Genomic DNA, 12,387 nt, shown 5'->3' with positions numbered 1-12,387 from the left:
TTGAATCTTTATTTTCTTGATGTTTGCTAACTTGACTACAGTTTTAAAAAAGTCAAACAAGTCTAGAACAGCAATTATTGCCCTGACTAGCGTGTCATGTGTTTTGGCATCTAGTCAATCTGAGTATGTTGGAAAAATAATCCACAGGAATATATATAAGTAGATTATGTGCTCAATCCACAATGTACGTTGAAGTACTTACAATAATATGCCATTTAACATAGCAATAGAATTTACTTATATGAAGAGGTTAAAAGGCACGGCATAATTTCAATTGTCAGATCCTCCTAGGTCAGGAGATAACTCCCAAGCATCATTTTCATAGCAAATGACAGCACTGACCTTAGCAATCTGGACACACCAGTTCAGCAGCAGCTGTGATCCTATGTTATCCTTGTGTTCATGGACATAGTCAAGCAGGCAGCCATGGGGCATCAGCTGGGTGACCAGCTGGATGGTGGGGCTCAGACACACACCCAGTAAGCGAACTAGGTGTGGGTGATCCATGCTTGCCATGATCAGAGCCTCCTGGAACAACAACAAAAACAACAAAACATAATTCGATCATTTCAACTCAGTATTCCTCAGTATTTTAAATACTTACATTGGATGAAAGGTGTATAGTGAATTTGAAAATGTACTCAATGAGTCAGATAGAGTGCTTATGCCTTTCATTCTAGCACTCAGAAAGCAGAGATGGGTGAAGCTCTGTAAGTTTAAGGTCAGCTTATTATACACACTGAGTTCCAGGCCAGCTAGGGCTATACAGTGAGACCCAGCCTCAAAGAAAGTACTCAGTAGACTCAGTTAACAATGTAAATATATTTATTAAATTATTTCATGCTTAGGCTGATATAATTAAATAAAATTAAGCAATAAATGGTCTATACCACAAGTTGAATGCCATTATAGAATACCTACCTAATAAATCAGAACCTATACTTTATTTTTTTATAGCATGAACAATATAATATTTTATGTTCTGCCAATTATGTTAAAAATAAACACTATACCAGATACTTTTAATTTTTAATCTCATCTCTAGAAAATAACAACCATACAAGTGTAGATCTTCCCAAGAACAATAAAGTGACCCTAACAACTTACCCATTATTCATGTAAATTTAGCATATGTAAATGACATATATAAATCCTAAAACTGAAAATAAATAATTACAATCAATATGTCCAATGCTGATTAATAGAGAAGAATGAGGATTTTAAAAGACTTTTTTCTCCATTATTTTTATGTTTACTCAAATGTATTTCATTTAAAAAAAATTAAAGAGATATCCCACTCATAAACCTCCAGAGTTTGAGAGCTAAGGGAAAAAACAAAATTTTATCTGGGTCAATCTCTTTATTTGATGAAATGAAAACCAAGTCCATATTTATTTCATATTGATATTCAATTAAAAGAGATGCGAATATAGCCTTATTGTATTATGTAGTAATCCTATAATTAGCCTCTAATTTAAAGTTATAAATATCAATACTACAATATGAAATATATCACTATACAGAATACAATTTTGCTTTAATGTTTGACATGGCACTTTATGGAGCAAAGTAAATAAAACAATATTCGACTTCTGTGAAAATTATAGTGGACATTTAAAAAAAGTTTTATGTGGTTTTACAAAGCCTCAAAATATCAGCAAAAGAATATTCATGCCAGTAATATTTAATAGTAAAGAATCCAACAAATTAAGATATAATACTATCCACATTTTAGGACACAGTGAAACAAAACATGCCTGAAATAATTAAAAACTTCAATAATATGGCAGGTGCGGTGGTGCATGCCTCAATATTCAGGAGGTAGAGACAGGTGGAGCCCTGATTTTGAGGCCAGCCTGGTCTACAACTCAAGTTTCAGGACAGCCAGGGCTACACAGAGAAATCCTTTCTCAAACAAACAAACAAACAAACAAACAAACAGATAAATAAATATATCAATGTCATAAGAGATATGACAAATTGGTGAGATGGTCAAGCTAAAATTTATTACAGAAATAGTTTAAGTCTAGGTCTTTGGTTAATTTTTTATGACAATTCTTTCACATTAATTTTTTTCATACACTGTTCACAGTTTTCCCTCCCTCATATCCTCTTAGATCTTCTCCTCTTCCCCACCCATCCAACTCTATATTTTCTTTCATTCATTCTTTAGAAAACCAACATAAAAGAACAAAGAAAATAAAACAAACCAAACAGAAAAAGAAAAAGCACAAGAAAATCATGCACATGTAGAAACACGGGAAGGTGCACCCACAACCTATAAAACACAAAATCTGAGACAGGCAATGGTGGCACATGCTTTTAATCCCAGCACTCAGGAGAAAGATGCAGGTGGATCGCTGTGAGTTCGAGGCCATCCTGTTCTACAGAGCGAGTTCTAGGATAGTCAAAGCTATACAGAGAAACCCTGTCTCAAAAAACAAATAAAAAAAAAGCAAAAGTAGCAATAAATAATAAAGCCCAAACAAAGCGTTATGGAGACAAAAATATTTCCAAAAATACCACTGAGTTGGTTTTGTGTTGTCCATCTACTGCTGGGCATAGGGCCTCCCTTAAGTATGGTTTGTATTCATAGCGAGATTCCACTAAAGGAACTAACTTTTCTTTTGTGAGCAGGTGACACTTGGAAATAGCTTCTGGGTTAGGGATGGGAGTTCATGTCCTTGTCCCCTCTCAGCCCTGGGACCCCATTTGGCTTGGATCTATGCAGACACTGTTGATGCTGCCATAGTCTGAATTTTTATGTTTGTCAATCTTGTTCTAGCTTGAAGGCACTCTTTGTGCTTTGTGTCATTCTTAGATTAGAAAAAAAATGCACTACATAGAATATTATTGAGATAACCAAATGTTTAACATATAGACTATGTATTGCATAGTATTATGCTCATCTTAAATATTTCAGAACAGCTTTAGTATACTGTAATGTACAAGAATATTCCTTGATCACTCTTTACAATGTTTTATAGAGGTAGAGAAGAGGGGAAATGTGTGTATGTATCTGTTTGTATGTGTGTAATACATGTAATACATGAAGGAGACATCTATATGACCAATTGTCACTAGTTGTTTGGTTCAAAATTACAGAATGCTTATGAGATTATTCTTCAATATTTTGACTAGGTCTCTTTAATATGAAACGTTAGAGGCGCGGAAGGTTTAATAAAAGTATGCTGTGTGTTGTCTAGTTGTGTGGCGAAGGCAGGCATAGATATTAATACATCTCTAAACCTCAGCAAAATTTCTGCGAAGCGTAAGACACGTTGGAAATGCGATCTATTCGAAAACTTCCAACAGGAAGAAATTCTAGCTCAAGCAAGTCATCCTTGAGCGTTATTACACAATCTGGTGTGCAAACTTAAATGTATAGTGTGTGGCACGATCAAAACAGGGCACAACTCATTATATTTCTCATTCTGATGGGGGAAAGGCGCAAAGAGAATGTGAGTGTATACTAGAGGAATGTTATACGATTAATGATTTGAAGAAGCGAAACGCTACGCTATCTTATTAGATACTGGAAGGATTACTATGATAGCTTGCCTTGACCCTTTGCGTGTGGCGTAGTAGAAACAAGGCCTAGTGGACTGGGACTATTAGGATCGAAAAGGATGACGAAGAACATGTACGATGAGATAAAGCAGAGGTGTTGGTGGTTAGGAGATACTATACCTGCTGCACTTCGAAACATGGCAATGAGTCGGAGACGTCGTTGTGTGCCTTCAAACTTTGCGTCACGCTTGCAGAATTACTGATTTTCTCAGACTCTATTCATTTCTGGTTTCACTTTCATGGGTATGTAAGTAGTCGAATAAGTACGAGCTGAACTCCCTTACCCTTTGTCTCTGCTGCACGGAACCTGGAGACTCTACACGGCATAATAAAATTCACAGGGTATTGATTGTTCGCATTGTGTAGGATGCAGCTATGAGCTAGAACTAATTTGTTCGCAATAACTGTGAGAACTAGCAAACATTTTGAAAAGATAACAAGCAATGTAGACACTCTATAAGAATTATATTAATTTACAGATATCACTAGCAAAAAGAGTGGTAGACTTGATTATAATATATTTTTATATGGAATTTTTAATTTGTATGGGTAACAGCATACAATGGTTTATATGACTGTTCTCATACGAGTGACTGATTAACACTGAAGGTTTTTAGGTCGTACACACAGCATTAAGATGCATTAGACATTGTTCTAAATATTATAATCGCAATCATTATAGCTCTGCTGACATAATAATTTACATATTATATGACTTTATTATCATAAACTCAGATATTAATTCATTTGACATATATGATATAAGTTTAAGTTGATTAGAATACATTGCTAGGAGTTCTCGACACGGTTGAAGTTATATTTAATATTTAGATCCATTGTTTGTATATTTATGTGGCTGTTCTTATGTTCTCTCATTGTATATGGAGATATCAGGTTGGTTTTCCTCACATATGTGTTGTATTGCGCTTTGAAGAGTGGTTTGGTCGTTATGGTGTTTACCTAGATGTTATAGGACCCTAGGAGGAAATTAAGTCTAGGAAGTGCTCGAATTCGTAGGTATGAATGTAGACTTCTAAAGTATATGAATGTAATGTAACATAGCGGTACAGTACATGAGATCCACCTTCTGTAAGCGAGACAGATTATAGAAATTCAAGTAGTCTGTTATGCATGAAACAAAAAAGCAACAGATATGTACACATCGACTTTTTTAGGAGGTATAACTGACATGTTCACTACATATATAGTATCCATTGCTGTATAGTCTAAAAGAGCTACGACTCTCTCATATAGATGTGGATAGGATCGAATTCGTGTCATGGATAGAGGCCTGATTCTTTAGGTGTGTTTTACTCTTGCTAGTCGCATCATTTGGCTAGCATACATAGACTTATCGATCACTATATTATATAGATCTACTAAATTTAAAGATCTTTCAATGAGTCTATACTATGCAGTTTTGTTTCAGAGGAATCAAAAATATTGTAGATTTTCCTCCCTAGTGTTAAGAAACGGACTTTAACACTTAGAATTCATCATATGTTTAATACCAAGACAGTTGATTCAAGATCACCTATAATCTGTTCATTCTATTATAAATGGATTAGAAAAGGTCAGCCTAAAGGACACTATCTACGTTACGGGAGCACGACCCAAAGTTATTTGAATATCAACAACGAAGATAAGTGGATTTGTGAGATGACTTCTTTCTTATAGTGAGGTTAGAAGCGACATCGCTCGACATATGCCAGTGGTCTCTAACAGAGAGAAATGGACAAAGCATAACACTAGGCTTTTCTCTGACTTTAGCCGAGGCCACCTACATTAGTACTCCGTCAATTGTATACTAATAAAAGTGGGAGTATTATGTGAGATTTACTGAATCAAGCCTTAAGGTAGAGGAGGCCACTACAGGGAAAATTCAGTTAATAGAATACTCCAAATGAGCATTGCAAATAAATAAATAAGCTCTGTTTTTCTCTATAAGTTCAAAAGAATAATGTTAGCATTCTCTATGTCATTGAAAAGTTCATTGATGACTGAGTGTTACATGTGGAGAAAATCATGAGTCCCTTGTGAAAATAATATAGAATCTAGAACATTTCTGCTTTCACAAAAACGACGCTGGTGAAGGAGCAAGTAAAAGGATGAGGTGTATTTCGAGTTTAAGGAGCACTATGGTCTCACGTACTGAATAAATAGTAATGATGTTATTTGCAACTTAGCGAGAATTTGCATAATTGGTTCTCTATAAATTACGATACATGATATACTCTTGGATTAAGTTTTTATAGAGTGTAGCTGTAATCGAGAAGCCTGAGAGAAGAACATGAGCAAAGCATGAGAACGTAAATGTGTAAGGTTTTACTTAGGGTTGTATTCCACATAAAAGGAGAAATAGCGATCATTGGGCCTTTTATGGGAGGATTATGGGACTAAATAAGAGATAGTGGAATGTTGGAATGTCAGCATGTATAAGAGAGCACATTGAAGGTACTGCAGGCTGCCTAGAGAAGAGGAGGGAGGAGAAGTGCGCAGCTCCAGAGTGGCGTAGCAAAGTGAGTCGTCATGCGTATCCAATACTTTAGCACTTTATTTCTAGTCTCTTGAGCATTAATGATTGCTCCTGCTATCTCCAATGATTCTCTATTCTGGTAGTTATAAGTGACATAGTCCTGAGGATAGAGAACGAATATGATATCGATTCTTTATATGAGACATTCCCCACTTATAATGGGAAAATGCAACAATCACAAGGGATGTGGGATATTCTCTATGATATTCACATACGGGACAAGGTACAGGATTTTGCCTGTCTCACCATACGAAATGCTCTACACAAGAAGTATTTTAGGTAATTCCTCTGCCTTTGTTTGATTGGGCTATTCTTGAAATGATTGCATTTTTCAGTCTTTGGATCAGGCTAATAATACTGGAGATTGTGGTTTGTCAGCAACTATATCGAAAATGTGGAGACTATCAAAGGTGCTGGTGGGGATATTGGGCCTACATAGCAAGAAGGCGCAGTACATATGTCTCTCTCTTGTGATATACACTCGTGTTATGATGACTTCAGAGAATATCGTAATAAGTTTTAATTTTAAAACCACTCAACCAGAGCGTCCTCTTTGGACACTTCTGATGCTCTGTGATATAGAGTGATCGTCAACGACGATATAACGTCCAGGTTCGTTAGCTCAATAGTGGAGTTGGTGGTATAAGCATTATAATATTCAGGTTTGATCGGGATGTGGATGAAAGGGAAGATTGTAGAGCGTTTAACATAACATAGGTGGGCAGTATCCTTTGTTTCTAGCGCAGACTGGAGACGCAGGATGTCAATTACATACTCATTTCCTTCTCAGTTAGCAAAGCCTATTAGTGGCCTACATGTTCTTCTTGTTTATCTTTGAGTGACTCTTCACGCACATGGACTTAGTATCATATTTGCTCATAATAAAAAGCTAGGTTGAGAGACTACACATAGCCCCAAAGATCATATCTGCTGTGTTGGACAGTTTTGTCTCGCTAATACTGATATGCGCTTAAGCTTTTCAACTCACAACAGAAGAATTAGGCGTATGGTTTATCATGTTAATAGTTTCATTAGGCGATGTAATCTCAATACCCTCCAGCAGCGAATGGAAGGAACAACACGATAATGGACATCTAGGTCGTTTGCAAGAGCAGAGACAAGAAAACAAACAAACAAGAAAGGAAAATATAAGACATCTATCATAATATCAAGCTGTGCTCATTGATTAGCTTTTATTTCCTCCTTTGCATCATAAGATTTTTACTGGATGTAACTTTCATTCCCCAGGGGGAAAACATACTGAGTGATTTATATTCTCATATCCCATGGAACAAGAGCTCCATGTGACATTTGAGTCATTAGGGCCAGGTGTGAATGTAGGTGAATGGGAGAGGGAGTGGGTGAAAGGAAAAGAGGGGAATGAAGGGGCGAGAAACAGGAAAAATACAAAAGTTAGATACTGATTTTTATAGCAAACTCATTCTGAGGAATTAAACAGAGAATAACATGAACTTATATAAATGTTTTGACATTAAAGAACAAAAATGAATGAATCTATTCGATAAAATATTGAAGGCATCACAGAGTCAGGAGAGAGAAATACGTGATGAAATAAGAAGTGATATAAACTACGATAGTAGACATTTAATTAAGATCTACTATTTTGGGGTATTCTGTTAACATGGTTTTAGAAAAAAACAACAAGGTGGGGGAAAAGGGAGTTTGGTTCATATACTATCAGGCGAGGCTGGGAATGGAAGCGTCAGTATATAGGGAGAGTGTCCAGTGTGGGTGAGAATTATGTGTTGCTAGCATCACATAAGAACAAAGACATAAAGAGAAAATAAAAAAAAAAAAAATAGTGAAAATAAGACAAATGATCAGCAACTTGGGTATAACGGCAGAATTTCTGTCCTATGACCAGGCAGAACACTACAATAGTAGACAGAGACTTAATTAGAAGAACTGCACGATATAAAGCTTAGCTGTGTTTTCGAGCTAGCTTATTGTAATATAAATATAACCATTTCTATTAATTAACATCTATTTTATAGTGACATAGGTAGAGTTAAAACCATACTAAACATAGGATTATAGAAAGACCGAGCTGCGGTTTGGCACTGTGTGTATCCTCCTGTCTAGCGTATGGTCGAGGATGCTGGAGACAGATGGCCTGCTCTTCTTGGAAGACAGATGGCTATATACTAGGGATGGCACACTTGATACTGCTATAGAAATATTAGAGTTATTTGTATAACACACAGATTGCCAACGCTCGTGAGAATAAAATCTGATCTACTAAAACATGCTTACCGTGTACAAAAGATAATTATAGTCAATACCACAGCTTATTGGGGTCAAGGAGATGAGTTCATCGACGATAGGAATTAAGAATGTATCTAAAGGATTATTACTCTAGATTCTTTCTATGTTTCAATAAGATGTGAAGGCTAAGAAACTCTTGCATACAATTTTACGAATGAGACCAGCATGTGGGAAAAAACAATAGAGAGCATAAGATTGGACAGAGCTTTATTGAACTTTGATGTAAAATAAATATTTCTCTAATATACGAAGAATTGGGCATGTAAATCTTTATCTGTCACTGAAATGGAGTACAGAGTTATGATACACTAAATTCAACTTTGTGTAATCATAAATTCATTTAGGTTATTCTTTGAGTATGTAACTTTCAAGATCGCAATATCAATGGAACGATGCCACATACTGCTTTTGTTTCTGTGATGAACGCAGTGTGATAGTAATGCTATCATTCCACCTCTTCTACGAGGTAACTGCCATTGTAATGTTACTATATTCGATAGCTTGTGTAGTGAAAGATTTACCCAACACGTATACCACTCCGATGGTCTAGAAGTGAACGTGTGTAGCACTTGCACAGCTGTAGAATTGGACCTAGACTATTTTTCTGCTTGCTTACTTGCTCTAGTATTTCCAGGCTCAGCACTTACGTTCTTCATTTCGGGTCTGAGAGTGCGTATCTGCAGTTAAATCGTCTTTAGGGTATCACGTTGTTGAGTTTTGACAATACGTTAACGCTTAAAACGCAGTCGGCAATTGGAGGACCATCGACAGCGTGGATAGGTGGATTTAACATTGAGTCGTACTGACCTGTGTATGCACGTCATTTTACGCCTTATGAAAACTTATTTACCTCACGGAGATACTTCAAAAATTACAGAGCAATTAGAAGAATCTGTTGGGGTCTGCACGAAACTGGCCTCTCTTAGTATCACATAGTACTACTGAAGGTGTGATTCCACAGGCTGAGACATATCTCAATACTTGTCCATTATCTCGCAATATATCATTAGACATGAGAAACTCTCACGAGTTCATATAAGGTGTTTCTGACTCTTGTCGTTAAGGTGATTAGTTTGTAAGGTTGCAGCACAATGAACGCGCTTTAATAATATAAAATAACAATTAAACAATTTTTCTTACTGCTGAGTACGAGCAAAATAAATAAATTACTAGATATTTTCCTTGCACTAGTATTATTACCGAAGGACAATGGACTATCGATAGACTTGCCCATGGCATACACTCCATCGGTAGAATAATCGAGTGATCATGTATTGCGGGCCTCAGGTCGTTATGAATATGGGGAATAACTTGGTTAACTGAGATCATTCATGCATATTGATACGATGTAGTTGAGGGTATTCGTTGATTACATGATACACCTCCAAACATATAATACCAAACATCCGAGCATGGAAATGGAGATTTCACTGTCTCATTGGGAACTACTCTGGTAGTGTAGAGATTAACTCGTCTCTATACAAGAGGTGCGTATGTTAGCTAGGGCTTGCTAATTCTTTACTTCACCCTATAATGCCATTGAAGTCTTGATGCTGGTTTGAGATGAGGCTCAGCGTGATAACAGTAGTCTCGCTTGAAGACTAGCAGAGGAGTGTTGAGCGTGAGTAAGGAGCTAGAGGGTATACGGATTCTAGCTAATCATCTGAGAGAAATCTTTAGGGTCGAGCTCATGTCTGCACACCCGCTTATGATGCTCTTCATCTTACCCTGAGCTACTCTCATTAATATAGTTCTGAACACCCTTTGATAGCACAATGATCGTCCATTGTCTTATACATAATGCAAATTGCCTCTCTTCATTGCATTTGCCTAGTAATCTCCTTTCCTATAGATATTTAAGTATGCCAGCGAATAGTAAGCCAATTATTCATCTCAGTTGATACATAATGCGTCTACACTTATTGCGCTATATAGTATAGAGAAATTTATAAAACCAGTAGTTATATAGGGGTTTCCTTATCTCGAAAATTATCGAATATAATATAAAGCAATTTGATAGCGTTTGATATATTGTAACATCGTAATATCTGAAAATATATATAAAATAAGATCAGCTATCTACATAATTGGGTAGAAACAATGTTTCATCTAAATATTAGAATCAAATACAAGATGAGAATATAGTAGCTTTGTTTTTTACATATGATCTTACGGTGTGTTACTAATAATTGTGATTATTAGATATGTGGACTTAACAGGTATCTTTTATCTCCTCACAACGTGTACAAATTATTATACTAGGTCTAATAAATCACAAGAGATAAAGATAGAAATGTGGTGTATAAGTGGCCCATAATTCAAGAATGAAATCTCTTCACAGTTGAGGTGTAGTGTATTGGTCTTTGGAAGATATTAAATGATGGAAAGTTTATATATACCAATCAATATTCTTCTGATATTCTGGATGATTGTTTGGAATTCTTGCATGACATCTCTTAAACATAGGCTAGATCTCTAAGTACACTAAAAAGTGCTTGCGGTGGTTGAACAAGGGCAATAGGATGTGTATCTTTCACAAAAGGAGTAATTCGAGTCTTATTTATCATGTTGTTCTTCATATATTTTTTTTTTTTTTTAATATTGTGTCGTGATGATAATCTAATAGTAATATTGCGTCCCACCTCTGTTCTCATCACCTCTCTAGCTGATAATTTAATTATATTTTAAGTCTTTACTACAATTAATTTATTACATAATAGATATCTATTTTATCTCCTCCTACATTATCGATTATTGGAATGACATATTGCACTCGCCTTTATTGATAGTCTTTTCTGTATGTAATTAGGAACTTTTATTTCACTCCACTCTATGTGTTATTTATAATGGAAAAAAGATCATATACTAACAACACTTAAACTCATACGTGAGGACGAGAGAGATTTCAGAACTATAGGATAAAGAAGAGTCGCCACATGGCTATCCAGGTTACTGAGTTACGTCGCCGAATTACGCACACACACTCGATTGGCAAAGTACAACGTCACAACATAAATGAACTTTAATTATGTGAGGTGTATCAATAGGTCTCATATCATAGATACCTCTCGAGTACACTAATGTTAGCCAGAGTAATGGAAATGGGTGACAGTAATACACACGCAGGAGACGACAAACGCAATAGATATAACACAGGAAGGGGATTGGGTCTATTTTTGATCTATCAATTATATTAGTAAATTTCTACTTCAAAAATAATAGACTTTTTGCATGGATCTAATAATAGTCTGTCACCTTTCTCGAACTACATGACGCACTTCATCTAGGACATATATGGTCCAGAGACAAGTTTTCGTCTAATCTTAGTTGGTTTAAGGCACAAGCTATAACACATATATGAAGACTTGGGAATATAGTGCTAGGACTCCAACACAACATGAACATACCGACAGGCAATGTCTTATAGGAATGCGATTCTTAGATTAAAATCTCTACTCTCGTGAGAAAATATTCGTAAAGGAACAACCAATGGATTAAGATATATTAAGAAGAAAGATATATTCAAAGAAAGCTTTTATATAACTCGTAGAATGATAGTATTTACTCAGAGAGATGTCTTGAACTCTCTCATCCTTATCTAAATAGGTATGTTACCTTCTAACGAGAATTAATGCGCAACTTACAACATGACAGCATTTTCAGCAAGGGAGATAGCTAGCATAGCGTAGCTGCATGATATTATAATATTTTTATATGGAAAGAGAGCCAGAGAAACAAGATCTGGAGATGTGTGATAGATGCTGCTAAGTACTTCATTCGTAATCGAGTGATTATGAACATTTCTCCATATGAAGATCAAAGTATAGCATAATATATGTCGGTTATAAGTCAACATTATTAATTATCACATCAGTTTAGAGCACGAAGATATTTATTTGAGAGATATTGTATGTCTTTATACGCAAATGAATATGTCAATCTAGAAAGAATCAGATAGAAAAAGCAAATCTACATTTATGAGTATGGGTATAGAG

The 12,387-nt window shown here is 35.7% G+C and overlaps 1 protein-coding gene across 4 annotated transcripts in view; it reads right to left on the bottom strand.

The window, feature by feature from the left end:
- Positions 1-12,387, bottom strand: part of Erbb4 (erb-b2 receptor tyrosine kinase 4) — a 1,086,504-nt gene that overhangs the window by 181,948 nt on the left and 892,169 nt on the right. For all 4 annotated transcript variants that reach the window (XM_028870095.2, XM_028870094.2, XM_028870096.2 and 1 more), the window contains exon 20: positions 343-528. In XM_028870095.2, the coding sequence (XP_028725928.1) occupies positions 343-528 (186 nt within the window). The remainder of the gene's footprint in view (positions 1-342; positions 529-12,387) is intronic.

Source organism: Peromyscus leucopus, chromosome 13 (assembly GCF_004664715.2).
Source record: "Peromyscus leucopus breed LL Stock chromosome 13, UCI_PerLeu_2.1, whole genome shotgun sequence".
In the NCBI taxonomy this organism is placed as follows: domain Eukaryota; kingdom Metazoa; phylum Chordata; class Mammalia; order Rodentia; family Cricetidae; genus Peromyscus; species Peromyscus leucopus.
This window is presented reverse-complemented; position numbering and strand designations above follow the sequence as displayed.